The 17,319-nt window shown below is 67.2% G+C and overlaps 3 protein-coding genes across 3 annotated transcripts; 1 reads left to right on the top strand and 2 right to left on the bottom strand.

The window, feature by feature from the left end:
* Positions 1-167: 167 nt before the first annotated feature.
* On the bottom strand, positions 168-7,283 carry B4GALT2 (beta-1,4-galactosyltransferase 2). The gene is made up of 7 exons (XM_067001956.1): positions 7,090-7,283; positions 4,209-4,595; positions 3,671-3,906; positions 3,391-3,581; positions 3,013-3,135; positions 1,566-1,670; positions 168-1,446 (listed from the first exon to the last, which is right to left on the bottom strand). Exons 2-7 carry the CDS (start codon positions 4,522-4,524, stop codon positions 1,296-1,298), a joined length of 1,122 nt encoding a protein of 373 aa, XP_066858057.1. The 5' UTR covers positions 4,525-4,595; positions 7,090-7,283; the 3' UTR covers positions 168-1,295.
* A 2,089-nt stretch (positions 7,284-9,372) lies between these two features.
* Positions 9,373-14,304, bottom strand: ATP6V0B (ATPase H+ transporting V0 subunit b). The gene is made up of 8 exons (XM_067001957.1): positions 14,148-14,304; positions 12,458-12,506; positions 11,988-12,071; positions 11,510-11,587; positions 10,886-10,955; positions 10,623-10,674; positions 10,061-10,251; positions 9,373-9,684 (listed from the first exon to the last, which is right to left on the bottom strand). The coding sequence occupies exons 1-8, from the start codon at positions 14,212-14,214 to the stop codon at positions 9,658-9,660; spliced, it is 618 nt and encodes a 205-aa protein (XP_066858058.1). The 5' UTR covers positions 14,215-14,304; the 3' UTR covers positions 9,373-9,657.
* A 124-nt stretch (positions 14,305-14,428) lies between these two features.
* Positions 14,429-17,154, top strand: DPH2 (diphthamide biosynthesis 2). The gene is made up of 6 exons (XM_048059278.2): positions 14,429-14,647; positions 14,749-14,861; positions 15,264-15,484; positions 15,613-16,251; positions 16,387-16,572; positions 16,671-17,154. Exons 1-6 carry the CDS (start codon positions 14,507-14,509, stop codon positions 16,799-16,801), a joined length of 1,431 nt encoding a protein of 476 aa, XP_047915235.2. The 5' UTR covers positions 14,429-14,506; the 3' UTR covers positions 16,802-17,154.
* The last annotated feature ends 165 nt before the right edge of the window (positions 17,155-17,319 follow it).

Here is a 17,319-nt window from a genome sequence, read left to right as displayed (position 1 = left end):
CCACACTGTCCTCACCCCACAAGTTGGGCCCTTCCACCCCACATTCAGCCCTGTTGGCCCCAGATTGTGCCCCCCCCGTCTCCCACCCCTACTGGCTGCAGCAGCTCCAGGGGTGCCTTACACTGCCCAATCTCCACGGTGACCCCCCCCTCCCCAGGAACCCTGTGAACTTTTGAAACTTTTATTAAATACAAAAACCCAGGTCTCTACGACCGAATGCTGCATTCAACGTACGCTCAAAAAAAGGGTCAGACATTCAAATGTACAAAAGTCACCGGTGCCCCTGCTGCCCCGCTGCTCCCGGCCGGCTGCGGGGAGGTGGCAGTGCCCCCGGCCCCACGGAGGGATGTGGGGAGGGACAGGGCACCTGCCCCACATGGCTCCGTCCTCTCCTCCCTGCCCCGGGGCTGGAAGGGGTAAAGCTGGAGAGCAGCAAGGGCAGAGCCAGTCCCCGTCACCTCCAAACGGCACGTGGATGGAGGGAGCCATGGGACAGCCCCCCCGACCAAGAGGGGCCGTGGGGCTTTGTGTCAACCCGTCCCCCAGAGCTGGAAGGGCTTAACGGGGGGGGGGGCGCACAGCATCTGCCTTCAGGGAGGGCAGGGGACACGGCCAGCAGCCCCAGGGACACTGAGGCACGGCGAGGGGCTTCTGCTAATAACCAGAGGTCGCTGTTTGGCAGAGCTGAGGCCCGGCTCTGAGCACCAGACTAAAGCGGAGGAAGACAGCGAGCCACGTCTGCACGCCGAGCTGCGCGGGCGGCACCGGTGCCCCGATCCTGCCCGCTGGGGAGGCCGAGGCTGCTCCCCCCTCCGGCCGGGGCAGCTCCAGCGCTGGTGAAGGGGGAAGCCTGCACCCCGCTTCTTGCAGCACCGGTGGGGACTGGGCGCCGGGCTGCCCCGGGGGCTCACCTCCTCCCTTCCTGGGGTGCAGGCAGGAGCTGGCGTGGGCACGGGGCTCCTCGCCGGGGCTGGGGCCGTCCCCTCCTTCTGTGCCGGGAGCTGCGCGCGGGGCAGATGGGCGCTTCAGCCAACACACCGAGTATGGGGCAGGGGGCTTGGAAATACACTGGTGGGGACGGGGGACAAAAGGTTGCGGAAATTCTCAGGACCAACGGGTGGGCTGGGGCACAGCCGTCTCCGAAAGGCAGCAGAGTAGGCAGAAAATATCCCCGTCCAGTCCTTGCCCTGGGGCTGGGGCAACATCCACAGCGTCCAGCCAGCCCTGGCGCAGAGCCGCCGGCCACCCAAGGGTGCGAGCGCCAGCCCCGCACAGCTCTGCCTGCTGGGCAAGCGCTAGCCCCGGGCCAGGCGTGGGGGCGGCTTGCCGATCTCCACCGTGATGTTGGTGTACATGGGGGCGCGCGACACCTCCACCAGCCGGTACTGCAGCGAGCTGATCCCGTCCCGCTTCATGGTCATCTTAGTGTTCTGGATCTTGGTGAACCTGGTGGGAACAGGAGCGGGATGAGGCAGGGGAGAAGGGGAACGCCCACTGTGGGGGGGCGGCGATACCTTGGCGGGGTGGGCAGGGCGAGGTGATAGCCACAGGCCCCTGCGGCTCACCTCTGCGGGTTGGGCTCGTTGTGTTTGTCGCGTTCGTGCTTGATCATGCGGTACCTCCCGATGCGGATGTCGGGCCTCGACACCTTCATGCCGTTCAGGGAGATCCTGAGGGACAGGAGCAGAAGGGGATCAGCGCACGCCCAGACCCCAGGGTAGGACATCCTCCCAGGCCGGAGATCCCCGGGGCCAGCCCTCACCAAAAATAAACCTGTCCCTAGCTAAGCAAGAAACACGACTGCGCTAAGCCTGCTCTCCGCTGGCCAGAGGGGAGCAGAGCCAGGCCACAGCTGGGAACAGTGCCCACGACCAAGGATGCTGCTTGCTCCACAGCAGTGCATGCCCGAAGCAAGCACCGCCAGCTCCAGGTGACCCCCGGTGCTGCGGGCACTCGCTGTGCTCAGCCGGCGCTAAGCAAACACCGCTATTCCCCCACCGCTCCAAAGCCACTGCTGTTTACATTCTCCAAATGCCGGTGGCCCTGCCCTTCCCTTCATGCAGCATGACTCTGGCCTCAATTGCTTTTTCTGTCTGCACAGCCAGCAGGTGGGGAGAGATTTTCTTCTCCTAGAATAGTTCATTTAAAGTTGAGAGGCCAAGTGGGAGCAGGAAAGCTGGAGAGATCCCAGCTCACGGAGAGAAGCCTCCCCTCCTCCCGGCAACACAACTGCGCTCGGGCCTGAAGAGCAAGCAAGCTGAAATCCAGCGGCTAGGGCAGCCGAGCGGTGGCACGGCCCCCTGAGGGCCCCCTGCACGCTTTTAGGGCTGCCTAAACCTCCCCGAGAGCTCAACACGCTGCACCTCGTCTCCCCTGGGACCGCTTGTCTGGGCCGGTTACTTCCGGAGGGGAACCGTGCCCGCTGCCTGTGCGCACAGCACCTGCGAGGGGCTCTCGGCTCAGGCCGCCCTCAGATGGTGCCGTGCACCATCGCCACACGCTGCTCCACTGCCAGCACGGCCGGGCAGCGTCGTGGGACGCGCCGAAACAACGCTGAAGCTCTCCGGCTCCTGCACTCAACAGAGGGAGCCGCGGCCCTGCACGCGGATCTGCTGCGGCCTGCCGGCTGCCGGCAGAAATGCCCGCTGTGGTGCTGAGCAGCCTCTACAGAGCCACTTCCAAGTTTCGCATCCTGATCCCAGCCTGGAACAGAGCCCGCAGGCAGGCTTCCCCGCTCACGTGTCTCAGCTGGCTTCAAACTGCAGCTTGCTGCCCTCAAAGAGCAGGACGAGGAAGAGGAGGCTGGGCCCCCCCGCGCCAGGTAGGTTGACCCCCAAGGGCTGGCCAACAGTCCGAGCTGTGGCACCAGCGTGACAACTCCCAGCCCTGCCAGCCTGGAGGGTAATTAAACTCCTCCCTGGGGTGTGGCAGGGACCTTCCTTGCACGTCACGTATGTCCCAGCACACACCGGTAAGCCCTGAGCCGAGGCTGGGTAAGGGGTTGGCACCTACCTGTTAAAGATGTCGTCGTCCTCTCCTCCCCAGCCCCAGTACTCGTTGGGAAAACCATTGATCTTCAGGAACTGGGATTTGCTCAGCCCAGAGACACCACCAAAGTAGCCAGCATACGGCAGCCTGCAGGGTGAGAGTAGAGAGATCAGGGAACAGGGCCAGCCCCACAGGGTCCCCCAGACACAGGGACAAGCACCAGCCCCTCCGGTGTCACCCTCTCACGCAGGGCTCCGTGCCCTCTGCCATCCCACGTCCACAATTTGAGCCACTGACCCCACACCTGCTCCAAGCAATAACCACACAGGAATCCCCGGCTTTATCCCCACGAGGCCCCCCCAGCCCGTGCCCCCAAAACACCACGGCCCCTCAGGCACCCACCTGAACCCAAACTTGTCCATGCCAACAGCAAAGTGCCGCGGCTGCTCGTAGCAGCGGTACAGGTTGCGGTCATCCATGGGGATGAGGTCCACGTCGCTGAAGATGAAGCAGTCGTACTCCTCGTCGTCCTTGAGCGCCTCCAGGAAGCCCACGTTGAGCAGCTTGGCCCGGTTGAAGGTGTCCTCGCCGTACTGCGGAGCAGGGCACGTGGCCCCAGAGCTCAGTGACGCCTGCACGCCCACCGCGGCCCCGCCGCCCACCTCGCCCCCGCCCTACAGACCTGGTTGATGATGTAGATGCCGTAAGCCACCTTCTGCCGGCGCAGGATGGGGTGCAGGTAGTGCAGCCAGTACTTGAGGTGGTGCTCGCGGTGCCGGAAGGGGATGAGGATGGCCACCTTCTGCCGGGGCAAGCAGTCCGGGGGGGTGTACTTGCCGCCCTGGCGCACGTCGGGGTTCTCCCGCTGCACCCGCTCCATGCTCATGGGGGAGCTGAACTCGATGAGCAGGCGTCCGACTGCACGAGCGAGGGCAGGGCGATGCCAGCAGCACGGGACACAGGACAGGTCACGGTCACCCGCTGCTCCCAGCAGGGCCAGCGGAGCAGGGAGGGGGACCCGCAAGGGGGAGCGGCACTGCCGAGGACAAGGGACTCCCAAAACCCCCCCCCCCCCGTATCAGCAGCGACCAGCTGCCTGGTACCAAGCCTTGGGTTTCTCCAGCCTGGGACCACCGGGAAGCCACGCTGAGCGCCCAGGGAAGGGGACACCCCCCCCCCCCCAGCACCCAGCTGCCCCGCTCTCACCCCGCACACCTCACCTAAGCCGGGGGGCGTCTCCTGGCAGGGCTGCAAGGGCTTCTCGGTGACGGAGCGGTTGGTGCTGGGCTTGGCGCTGGGGGACGGGGGCTCAGCGCCGGCTGGCCCGTAGCTGGGGGCGGTGCCGTTGGGCCGGGAGGAGTTGGAGAAGGGGTGCGCGCGCGAGGCGTTCCTGGCGTTGAAGCGGCTGAAGAAGTCCAGGTGCTGCGCGTAGACGTCGAAGTAGAGGATCATGATGATGACAAAGTGGAGCAGGCAGAGCAGCAGCACGGCCTTGCAAATCCTTTCCAGGGTCACCCCCAAGAGCAGCCTGGTCATCTTCCGGGCACGGGCAGGCGGACATGTGCGCTCAGCGGGGCAGGGGGGCGGCTCCAGCCACGGTCCCGATCCTGCCGAGACATCCCGTGCTCAGGATGTGGCCGGACACAGCCCTGCTCCGCCAGCACCGCCCAACCCCAGCCCCGGTGACAGCAGGGCCCGACAGGGACTTGGAGCCCCTGCTCTGACGGCACAGCCACGAACGCGCGAGAGGGACTAGGGACAAGCACAAATCCGGAGGGCAGCGGGGTCAGTGCCACCCAGCAGAGCAGAAACAGACCCCAGCTTCGTCCGTTTCCTGCCCAAACTGGACACCCCTGTGCCCTTGGCTGCTCCTGCCCCATGTTCCCTCTCCACGCTGTCCCTCCTCACCTTCCTGTACCCACAGCACCCAACGCTTTCCCACCGGGGCAGCAGAGCACAGGGAGGCTTCCCCTGGCAGCAGCTCCCCCGCCCCGTTCCCAGGACCAAGACCAGGCCAGACCCACTCCCAGCCCCCCAGCAAGGGATGGGGATACCCCAAAAGGAGCTGCAGAGAGCCCCACCGAGGCTGGGACCCTGCAGAAGGTCACACACCAAAACGCTGTCAGCCTGCAGAGTCCCAGAGGCACTGCGGGTGCCCCCAGCAGCCACTCCCGCCCAAGGCACCGCATTCCCCTGCTCCCCATCCCCAACTGGCCCAGCACCGGTTCCGAAATAGGGCCGGCAGCAAGTGCCGTGCTGTCAGGGCGCTGAGCGCAGCCAGCAGCTGCAGGCAGACACCGAGCCAGGAGGGAGCACGTCCCGGGCAGGCAGCCCCGAGGGGTTCCTGCTGCCTCCGGGGGAGTCCAACTTACAGCAGCGCGGCTCCTCTCTCCTCCTGCTGCCGGGGCCCCCCAGGACACCGTGCCCAAGGGAGCTGCCAGGGTGCCCTTATCTCACACATGACACCTGGAGCCAGGCCAGGGCTCTGCTGGGAAGGTGGCCGCGAGAGGCACCGGAGCTCCCTGGCCGAGCCCCGAACCCTCCTGCCCTTTCCAGCCCCGCAGCACGGTGGCACACCTTGGAGGGGGACACCCCAATCCCTCCGTGCCCCCCAGCTCCCAGGCAAGCTGCTAGGACGGGGGCACGCAGAGTGGGCAGCAAGGCCCCGGAGACCCTGGCCCAGGCTGGTGCCACGGCAGGGACCCCGGGAGGGTTGCAGCAGGCGGGGAGCCGCGGCAGGGCCCCCCAGCAGGAGCGCAGTTAGGACCCGAGGGTGCTGGCACCCAGCCCGGGGCCTCAGGGCCAGCCCTGCAGCAGCTGCCAGCCCCGGCTGGCTGGGGGGCCTCCCGGGGAGCGGCAGGCACGGGGGGACACGGGGTGGGAAGGAGGAGCGGAGCCGAGGTGCGAAGCGGGTCCCCCCCTGCGGGACACGCCAGGACCCCGATCTTACAGCCAGGTGCTTTCTAGGAAGCTGCCCCCCGTGCTCATGGTGCGAGGGAAGCCGAGCGTGGCGGTGCCTCCCAAACCGTCCTGCGAGGAGCAGAGCCCCGGGCGCAGCCGGCTCCCCAGCCCCGGGGGCGGGCTGCGTGCTGGAAACCTCCCCGAAGCACAGCCCCTGCGGGAGGCTGGTCTGTGGAGGCACCCGGCAGCACATGGAGCAGCAGCAGCATCTCGACAGGCAGACGGGGAGGAAGAGGCAGCGCTGGGGAGGAGAAGGGCAGGTTTTCGGGAGCCGGGCCTCTCCTCCGCCAGGCAGCTCGCGCTGCTGGGGGAGCGCGGCGCTCCCCGCGCCACGAGGGCTGGCGGCTGGCTCGACGCGAACAAAAGCGGAGCACTCGGTTTAACCGCAGCCACGAGATGCTGTGGAGGCCAAGAGCACAAGCAGACTAAAAACGCAAGCCAATTCCTGGCAGGAAGGTCTGTTGGGGCCATTAACCGTGATGTAACCCCCTCCGCGATGAGAGGCCAAGCGCTACCGGCGCGACCTGCCCTCACGCCTCTCCTCGAGCACCCACCCCGGTGTCACACGTGCCTGCAGCGATGGGGCCAGCCGCGTCTGCTTCGCAGGCATGGGCACGGGGGGCACGGGGGGCTCCGTCCCGCTCCTCCCAGCCCCCCAAGGACCTGCAGGAGAGGGAGGCGCAGCAGGGACCTGCTGGTGCCGCCCAGCCCAGCCCTGGCCGCGGGGCCAGCTCAGAGAGCGAGCCCGTTGAGCAGAACCGGCCCCCCAGATCCTCCGGGAACTCCCCGGGCAGCCGGGACCAAGCCCACGGCGCTGCGTTCCCTCCCGGAGGGGCCCCGGGGAAGCTTTCAGAGCCGAGCAGGACGGGCACCGCCGCTGCGCCCACCTCCGCCGGGCGGCCGGGCCCGGGGATCGGACCCCTCCGCGCCCAACACGGCCGCGCACCCCCGGCCCCGCACCGGCCCCCCCCCGGTTCCCCCCCCCCCGGGGCCTCCTCCCGTGCCTCGGGGCCTGCGGCCGGGGCCCTCCCGCGGCGGGGCCTGCACCTCCCGGGGCTGGGCGCCGCGGGGAACGGCTCCGGCTCCACACCGCCACCGCCGCCACCCACCCGGCCAGGCCGCGCCGCCCCGCTCGCTCACCCACGGCGGCCGGGGCCTCGCTTCAGCCCCGCCGGCCCGGCGCGGTCAGCGGCCCCCGCCGCCGCCTCCGCCTCCGCCTCCCCCGGCCGCCGGCCCGCGGGCGCCCATGCCGGGGCTGGGGGGGGGGGCCCCGCCGGCCGGGCCCCGCCGCTCCGCACCGCCGAGAGCCGCAGGGACACGGGCCGCGCCCGCACGCCGGCTCCGCCCGCCGCCGCACCGGGAGGGGCCGCCCCGCTCCGCCCCGACGGGGCCGGGCCTGGGCCGCCGCCGGGCCGGGAGCCCCGTGGTTTGGGTCCCCCCCACCCTGCTGCCGCGGCCCACCCGCTGCCTTCCCCTTCGTGCCAGCCCCTCCGGGCCGCTCTGCCCGGCTGCCCACCCGCCCCCGGGGCTTCCCCTCCTCTCCGTCCCCTAAGGGACCCTTCTGGCCCCGTGGCACCCACCCCACGAGCCCTGGGCGCAGCCGTCCCGCTCCCTCCTCCGGCTCTCGGCGCGGTTCCGGGGCAGGGGGGCATTTTCCCCTTAAAAAAGCGCATCCCGGCTCCGGCTGCTGCTCCAGCCCTGGAGGGCCTCGTAATAAATACCTGGGGGAGCCCGCAGCACGGCCCCCATCACAGCCGCGGTGCACGGAAAGCATCTTGCAGCGGGAGGCTTCCAACAGCTGGCAGATGCCCGGCAAGCCAAACCGAGGCAGGGCAGTGCCCATCGCTGGACGACCAAGCGGACGAGCCTTTCACCAAGGAAGGCGATTAACTCGCAGAACAGCTCCTCTGCCGCCAGCACAGGCTGCTTCCCCCAGCGCCTCCTTCCTGAAGGCAGCTCTGCCAGGGCCCAGGAGCTTGGTGCGCAGCCCCCAAGTCCCACAGGGCCACCACCACAGCCCGTGGGAGCAGGGCAAGCGTGCAGTACGAGCCTCTCGCTTCGCACCTGCTGGCTCCCTCAGGCCGCATCCTGCCCCACACGAGCACAGGGCAGCCCCACAGCACAACCACCCCTGCGGTGAGCTGCTGCGGTGTTTGGAGAGGGGCACAGGGGGCTGCAGGGCTCAGCTAGGTTTGCCCCAACAGTCTTCCTACCCCCGGGGGGTGGCACTGCTGTCCAGGGGGTAGCTCGGCCCCAGGGCCACCCCTCCATAGCGCAGTACAAGCGGGCTGGAGGGCTGGGCACAGCCTGCACTAGATGCAGAGCCAGGCCACAGCAAGACCAGTCCCACCATCTGCCCGCAGCACAGAGATCCCAGGTGAGCCCAAGGTCCCAGAGCACACAGGACAGCGTGGAGCAGAGCCAGGACGCCAGCAGACCTCAGAGAGGCGGAGCAGAGGCAGCTGCCCTACTCCAAGGGCAAAAAAAAGCAGTAGGTACGAATGCTTTTCAGCTCCAGCAGCCCTGCCCCTGCCCGTTGCACCCAGGTGAGAAGAGATGGGCAGCTCCCCTAGTACACGTGCACTGCCGCAGAGCGCTGAGTGCTGGGGGGAGATGCTCCCCCTACAAAGGTGTGCTCAGGGCACAGCGGGACGAGGCCCTCGTGCCGGATGCAGCAGACTGCAGAAGCACCGGCTCTGCAGAGCGGAGGCAGGAAGACCTTGTTCTTCCCTTCCCCCAGGCAGCACGAGAGCTGCAGGCCCAGCTGTCCACAGCCGGCTTCCCCACGCTGCATCCACCGCAGGCAGGGAGAGGGGAGCAGGGCCAGCACAACATGTCCCCACCCCGGGACCTCCGCCAGGCCCCCTGGGACTGCGGCCCGTGGGGCACAGGCAGACCCGAGAGCCCCAGCGCGCAGCAAACACAAGGTAACTGGCTGGGATATGGCCTTCAGGCGGCAAAAAGCTTCATTTCTCTGCCCTTCAGGTGCCCCCCAGCTGCACGATGGGGGTACGGACACCGCAGGCAGCAGCGTTACGCTCCCTTTGCGTGCTGAACTACCTGGCCGGGAGCCGAAAGGCCCAGCCCAGCTCGTGCCCGTGCCTCCAGCATGGGGCAGCACTGGTGCTGGTAGCAGCCTGGCAGAGCCAGCGCGGAGCTGCCTGCTCCAGCAGCCTCCTACTCGCAGCGTGGCAGAGCTCCGTGTTCCCACAGCCCGGCAAGGGAGGCCCCTCGCAGGCTGAGCAGGCGGCACGGTTAACGTGGGGACGCGCGGCCTTTTCCCCCTGTGGGGTGGTGCCACGGGGCTCCGGGAGCAGAGCGGGGACTTTGCCAGCAGCACACGCGGCAGGGAGCCTCCGAGCACGGGCTCAGCTCTCCGCGAGTGTCCCCAGGCACGCGCAAAGCGCAGGAGGAGCTGCGCCCTTGGACGAGAACCATATTTATTTCACGGACACAGAATTGCACTGGTGATCGATTCTACGCACACCGGGGACACGCAGCAGCACGGCCCCGCCGGGCCAGGCCGCTGGGGCAGAATTCACACAGATACTTGTTTCTTCTGAGGGGCCGGTCGGCGGGATGGGGCTCCACAGCCGGGCTCCCGTTCCTGCTGCGGGCCAGCTCCCACCCCAGTCAAGGATAGAAACATTAAATAAGTATATACAGCACCTCTTGGGGCGGGCTGGAACAGGCTGGGTGGGACAGGACTCAGTTGCCCATTTTTACTTTAGAAGTCTGGAAAGAAAGGAGAGACATTAGAGCGTGCCCTACAAACCCCAGCCTAGCACCTTAATCCCACCCAAATGCCCCAGGACTGCAGGCAGCTAACTGGCCCCACCAGCAAGCCATGAGCATTGCACAGGGCGTGCCCAAGGTGACACCCTCGGTGACAGTTGCTCTTCGGGCCATCTGAAGAGCTTCACTGCCACCCCGTGGCACAGCACCCCGTGGGCACAGCACCCTGTGGGCACAGCTGTCACCCCAGACTTCTCGAGCAGCCTCGGCTTCGCAATGCAGAGGACTGTGCTGGAGCCCAGGTGTGTTTGTTTGTCACCCAGGGTGACAGGCACCTTGTGCTCACGTAAGCCCCGAGGCCCCAGGAGGCAGGTACCTGCAGGATAGCGACGATGACCCCAAACAGCCCTATGGCACTGCCAAAGATCTCCACGATCAGGATCTTGACGAAGAGGCTGGCATTCTGGGCATCAGCCAGGGCAGCCCCGCTGCCCACGATGCCCACGCACACTCCGCAGAAGAGATTGGACAACCCCACGGTCAGGCCAGCCCCGAACATGGAGAAACCTGCGAGAGACGGACACTGCAAGAGCAGGGGACAACCTCCTTCCTCCTGCAGCCGGGGCACGCAGAAGCAGCAGCAGCTCTGGCCGGAGACAGTGGGAGAACCAAAGCCGAGAAGTGGCTAGAGAAGGTAACCAAGCAGCCACTCTGGGGCAGAAGAGGCGCGCCTGCTGTCCAGGGCAGCAGGAAGAACCCCGACATCGTTCACACAGGGCTGACGGGCTCGGTTTGGATGGAGCCTGTTGGACTGAAGGCTGTGGGGCAGGGGAGCTGGGCCCTGCAGTCCCACACTGAGGGCAGAGGGAGCAGCAGGAGGCTGTGGTGAGAGGGAGCCGAAGCTCACAGCAGCATCACCGGGGCTGAGCAGTCCTTACCTGCATGGTAGTTCCTGGCTCCAATCGTCTCTGGGGTGACTGCAGAGAAAGGCTGAGAGAAAGGACAGGGCCTGGGTTACCTGCGTGCCGCCCCGTCTCGCCCTTCAGTCTGCACAGCGACCGCCCCGCAGACCGCCAGCCCAGGGGCTCCCAGAGCCACGGCAGCACCCCAAGCCCCTGGAGGGCCATGGCTCACATCGCAGGCCCACATCTCCCTGCCCGTCCCCACCGCGGCCCTGGGGCCGGCCCAAGCCCTCCCGTACCTCAGCCATGTTACTGATGACGATTGCCATGATAATCCCGTAGATGGCCACGGCCTCGCAGAAAATGATGCTGTGGGAGAAAGGCAAAGTCTGACCACAGCGCCCCAGGCTCTGAAAGCCCACCCCAAGCAGCACATTTCACTTCGTGCCCAGCCAGACCCCTCCACAGCCTTCTCTGAGCCTGCCCCACTGCTGCCAGGGGCGGAAGGGCAGCCCAGAGCACCTCTCGCACAAGGGAGAGCTGCTAAGCACAAAGGCTGGGCGCTGGTCGTGCTGTGCCACCCCAGAAACCTGTGAGACCCCTGTGGGAAGCGGGTCCCGGGAGCCCTCCCCTCCGCCAGCCCCTTCTGGGAAGGGCTGTGCATGGCCTGGGGAGCCCCTGCCTAGGGCAGGATGTGTGATTCCCCGGTGTTTGTTTTGAACACACTGGGCTCATTCAGTGCGTGATATCACACCACTTGTGACCCTCCAAAGCAGTACTCTGCCTCCTTTAGGGCTCTTTGTTTTGAAAGCAAACAGCAACAGCAGCTCAGCAAGGAACGGCCCGCCGGCAGCACCCGGTGAGAGGCAGGGTGCTGGGACTGCCCTGCCCAGGTGAGGCATTAACCCCAGATCCACACTTACCTGACCAGGTTCTTGGTTTTGATCCGAGGGGCTTTGACTCCGCCACCGATGATGCTGGAACCCGTGATGTAAATCCCCCTGTGGCAGACAAGGGTGGTTGGAGGAGGGCCTGGCACTCGCTGAAGGGCTCAGGAGGAAAACCAGGATCTTCCAGCTGAGCAAAGAATCGGGCACGCAGCTGGGGCACACTGCGGACTCAGCCCCGGGGCCCCAGCTGTTCCAGGCACGGCCAGCTACACCAGCACAACGGCTGGGGCACAAGAACAACCACGGCACGGCCCCCGGAGATCATGGGACGTCCCTGCCTCTTCACACCCTTGCAGCCCACAAGTTAGTCTGCCCAGATGCCCCAGAAGCCCAGCCCCATGGCTCCGCGCACACGCGCTGCGCTTCCCTGCCCTGCTGCAGGAATCCACAGCATACGCGCAGCTGCCCGGATGGGACGGCAGGAGCCCGCTGACGAGCCAGCCCCACTCACCAGGCAGCGCCCACCACGGACAGGGAGATGGCCAGGCCAATGCCCAGGTTGGACCACATGTAGGGAGAGGTCTCCGTCAGGAACCTGGGCAGGAAAAAACACCCCGTGTCAGCACGTAGGCAGAACCCCCCAGCCATGGTGCACAGCCCCAGAACAGGTACTGGGCAGCCAACCACACAGCCCAGGACGGGCTGGGCACTGCCAGACTGCGGGACACAAGAGCACCCTGGCTGCAGTCACTGAGCCGCAGCACCCTGGGCAGGAGCAAGGGCAGCTGCAGCAGGGCGAAGTCTACGCCTCTCGTGGAGGGGACGCTCTGCTCACTGCAGCTCTCGCCCCCCCGGGACACGGTGACCGCTGCCTGTCACTCGAGAGCACGCGCTGCTGCCACCGGGCACTGCCACCAGCCGCCCTCCTCACGCAGCCCTGCGCTCGGCAGGGGGGGATGCCGGTGTTTTTGGGGAACTCACCAGGCCACATCGAAGCGGAAGCCCAGGTCAAATATTGTGTAGCAGATCCCTGGAAAGCAAGAGCGACAGGAGAACCTTCAGACAGGCATCAGCTGTGCTGCCGCTGCCTCCACACCTGCTGGGGCCCCGCAGCTGCTGGGCAGGGCAGGACACGGCCCGGGAAGAGGCGAGGAGCACAGCACGCAGGAGGGTTTCTGGCAGGACTGGGTGCACGGTGCCAAGGGGCAGGGTGCCCCCCACACCCCGGCACCTTCTCCATCTGCATCCCCCAACGGCTCAGCCCCGCAGGAGAGCCCCAGCACCGAGCGGTGAGCTCCTCTCTGTGTCACAGCGGGGATGAGGAACGAGGCTGTGCCCTGACCCATCATCACATGCTGCTCTGACACCGTCCAGCCAGGGTCTGTTCCGCTCCTGAGGAGCCCATAAATGACAGCAGCTGCAGTTGACCCCCTGCCCTCATTTTTCCAAGGCTGGAGATGCATCTGCTGAGCTCAGAGTTTCCCCCAGGACTAGCCATTTTCAGAGAGATTTGCACTCCAACGTAGGCAGCAGATATCAAAGCACAGGCTCTAACACAAGCCCATCTCCCGTGCCGAATCGTGGCAGGGAACCCAGCAGCGCTGAGTTGCTTGCACCCAAACCTTGCCGTGCTCTGAGCCCACTAGCAGCGGATGGGAAATGCAGCTGCAGACCAGAAGATTTGCTCTTTACATGACTCACAGCTAGAAAAGAGACTGTGACCTGGCTCTGCTGAAGAGATAAGTGTCACACTGTCTGTGCTGTGCCAGATAGAGGGTTAACAGGCACCAGGAGGGCATACAAGTGCCGCCACCACCCCAAAACGGGAAGCAGTAACTTCGGGAAGCAGCAACGCTGGTCACTGCTCATGTCTGAGGAACAGGAGCGGCCCCCAGGAGCCCACATAGAAATGAGGAACAGTGCTGCAGCCACGGAGCGAGGCTGCACCCCTCCCGCACGGCTGCAACCTTCAGGGATGACAGCTTCAGCACAGCCAGGGCCAGGCCCCGCCAGGCTGGCACCTGTTTGTGTTGTGGGTTCGCTGCTGGTGGAGCAAGGAACCGAACCCAGCCAGCCTCAGCCGCCCCCTGCCCCGGGAGCCGGGCAGAGAGGAGCTGCATCCAGCTCGGGGCGGCTCCGGGGGGCACCTTCCGTCTCCTCAGCAGCGGGCACAGCCCCAGGTTCGCGTTATGAGGGAAAAGGGGCAAAAGACGTGAAAGATCCTTTCCCGCGAGCTCCAGTTACCAGCCCCTGCGTGATTCGGAGGGCTGCGGGGCACCGGGACAGGGCAGCCTCTCCCCCGGTGTCCCCTCACCCACGCGCCGAGCTGGGAGCCAGGGCCCCGCCGCCCTGCGCTCACCTCACCGGCAGCCCCGAGCACCGGGTGCCCCGTTCTCATCTCCCCCCAGCCCCAGGCCCCCTCACGCCCCCCCCCCCCCCCCCCCCCCCCCCCAGCCCCCTCATGGCCCCCAGCTCCCCAGGCCGCCCTCACGGCCCTCCCACAGCCCCGGGCCCCCTCACGGCCCCGAGCCTCCCTCACGGCTCCCTCACGGCCCCACACAGCCCCGGGCCTCCTCACGGCCCCCCCCACGGCCCCTCACAGCCCCGGGTCCCCCTCACGGCCTCCTCACGGCCCCCTCACGGCCCCCGCCCCCCCCCCCCGGCCGCTCACCGACGCCGAGCAGGGTGCCCCAGAAGGCCAGGCCCAGCCCCGAGTAGAGCAGCGCGAGCCCCGTCATGGCGGCGGCGGCGGCACCGAGCGGCACCGGCGGGGCGCGAGCAGCGTCACCTGACCCGACCGCAGCGCCCCGCCGGAAGGCACGTGACGCACCCCCCCCCCCCCCCACCTATTGGCTGCGCCGCCGGACCGCCTCCAAAGAACTACAGAGACCAGAACGCACCGCGACGAGCGCTTCGTTCTATTGGCTGCTTTCCTCCCGGGGAGGGCGGGGACGGGCTCCTATTGGCCCCGCCCTGGAAACGGGCGCAGAGAAGGGGGTCCCGCGTGCGCTCCCCCCCGCCCCGGTCTCCATGGCGACGGCCTTCAGCACCGACGGCGAGGCCGCGCTGCGGCGGGCGCTGGGCCCGGCCCCGGCCCCGCGGGGGGACGTCGACGGCTGCTACGAGACGGGCCGGGCGGCGGCCTTCGTGCGGGAGGGCGGCTTCAGGAAGGTCCGGGGGGGGGTTCTGGGGGGCTGCGGGGGGCTGCAGGCCCCCCCCCGGTACCTCACGGCCCCCCCCCCGGTCCCTCACGGCCCCCCCCGTCCCCTCAGGTCGCCCTGCAGTTCCCCGACGAGCTGCTGCCGGACGCGGCGGCGGTGGCGGCCCGGCTGGAGGCGGAGAGCGGGGCCGAGGTGTCCGTGCTGGGGGACACCACGTACGGCAGGTCGGTGTGGGGCTGGGGGCGGGGGGGGGGTGCTGGGGGTCCTGCCCGCCTCCGCGGGGCACAACGGGGGCTGTGGGGCTGCTCCTGCCCTGCTTGGGGGGGGGGCGGGGCTTGGGACCGCAGTGGTAGCGACAGGAGGACCAGGACACACAGCCTGTGTGCCCCCCAGTAGGTGCTGGGTCCCCCCCAGGCTGATAATGCTGGGTGTCCCCCCCCCCGAGTCTGTTAATGCTGAGTGTCCCCCCCCAATAATGCTGGCTGTCCTCCCCCAGGCTGATAATGCTGGGTGTCCCCTCCCAATAATGCTGGGTGCCCCCCCCAGTAATGCTGGGTGTACCCCCCCCCGGCAGATAATTCTGGGTGTCCCCCCCCCCAGTCTGTTAACGCTGGCTCTCCCCACAGCTGCTGCGTGGACGAAGTGGCCGCGGAGCACGTGGGCGCCGAGGCGGTGGTGCACTACGGCCCAGCCTGCCTCAGCCCCTGCAGAAAGCTCCCGGTGCTGCACGTCTTCGGGCAGCAGCCCCTGGACGTCGGGCGTTGTGCTGAGGTCTTCCGGGAGCTCTATCCCGAGCGGCAGAGCCGCGTGGTGGTGCTGAGTGACGTGGTCTATGCCTACGCAATGGGTGAGCGGTAACGCTGGCAATGCTCAGGGCTCTGCAGAGCTGCTGGGGGGGAGAGCACCAGGCAGAGGGTTCCCAGGTGCCATCAGCCCCGATTTCTGCTCCGCACCCATATTTCGTTCTCCCTTCAGGTGAATTGGAGCAGCAGCTGTGCCCCGAGTACCCCAACGTCGTCTTCTCCCAGGTGGTGTGCGGGGACCCCCCTGGCCCCACGCTGCCCGGGGAGGTGCGGCAGTTCGGCCGCCAGTTCCGCGTGGAGGCAGCGGGAGGGCTGCAGGACTGGGCCATGTTCTACGTGGGAGCCGAGGGCCTGGCCCTCACCAACTTCATGCTGACCTGGAACCGCTGCCCCTTCAGCTCCTTCAACCCCGCCACCGGCCACGGCCGCCGGGAGACCCTCAACGTCAACCGGGCCCTGATGCGCCGCCTCTACCTGGTGGAGCGGGCGCGGGACGCCCGCGTGGTGGGCATCCTGGTGGGCACCCTCGGCGTGGCGGGCTACCTGGACGTGCTGCAGCACCTCCGCCGGCTCCTGCGCCGGGCCGGCAAGCGCAGCTACACGCTGGCCGTGGGGAAGCCCAACCCTGCCAAGCTGGCCAACTTCCCGGAGGTGGACATCTTCGTCCTGGTGGCCTGTGCTCAGAACTCCTTGCTGGACTCCAGCGACTTCTACCAGCCTGTGGTGACCCCCTATGAGCTGGAACTTGCCTGCAACCCAGCCCGGGAGTGGACGGGGAACTACCTCACTGACTTCCGAGACCTGCTGCCAGGTGACAGCTGAAAACCAGCTCCGAGCACCCTCCCGGGGAGCCTCACAGCCTGCCTGGAGGCTGCTGTTGCCTCTGTGCTCACCAGGGAGGAGGGGAAGACGCAAGCACTGGGCTAACGTTGCTGTTTCCCATCAGGTGCCTGCGCGCATGTTGAGCTGCCCCCGGCCGTGCCTGCAGCAGAAGCTGTTCCCGACGTCTCGCTGATCACAGGGGAGATGCGTGCTGCCCGCCTCGGCGACCCCCCAGCCGCCCAGCTGCCCCCCAGCACCTCCCTGGCCTGCAGGGACCAGACTCGGGCCCTCGCGGAAATCAGCCCCGCTGGTTCGTGGTTTGGTTTCATGGCGGGGCCGAGCCCTAGCGCGGGGCCGTGCCTCCTCCCGGCTCCCCGCTAACAGCTCCCCCTTTCTCTCCTCTCCCAGCCTCCTTCCTGGAGTCCCGCAGCTGGCGGGGCCTGGAGCAGCAGCTGGGGAAGACGCCCGTCTCCAAGGCCGTGCAGGGCCGGCGAGGGATTGCCATTGCCTACGAGGACGAGGGCCGCGACCAATCCTGATGTGGTGGCAGCATCAGCACCTAGCCAGGAGCAGGGGGAGTGCTGGATGTCACCTCTCACTGGGTGTTAGACCTGTGAGGGGCTCATAAGGGTCCAGAGCAGGCTCCAGGTAGGGCACACGTTGTGTGTGCGCTTCTCAACACCCACAGCCCCCCTGGGCTGGGGAATGGGGCAGCAGCAGGGCCAGGACAAGGCCCTTGACCCAACCCTGGCCACCCAGGGCTCCCTGCAGTGCCTGGTCCCTAGGAGCTTTGGCCCTACGAGGGAAGGTCACGGCTTCACGGGAGCTGACAGAGCCAGGAGTTTGGGCTTGTATGGGTTCCTGCTGTTAACTAAAGCTCAACTGAAAAGGAGTTGTGAGTGAATTGATTTGTCTTCTAGGATCAAACGCGGGCTGAAGAGTACATACAGGGGGCCCTGGAGCAAAAACACAGATCACAGACACCCCAACCGTGATTCAGTCACCCCACAGCCCTCAGCTGGGCTCTCCCCCAGGGCAAACAGGCAAAGTGCAAGCA

This window comes from Anser cygnoides, chromosome 8 (assembly GCF_040182565.1).
Source record: "Anser cygnoides isolate HZ-2024a breed goose chromosome 8, Taihu_goose_T2T_genome, whole genome shotgun sequence".
Taxonomy (NCBI): Eukaryota; Metazoa; Chordata; class Aves; order Anseriformes; family Anatidae; genus Anser; species Anser cygnoides.
This window is presented reverse-complemented; position numbering and strand designations above follow the sequence as displayed.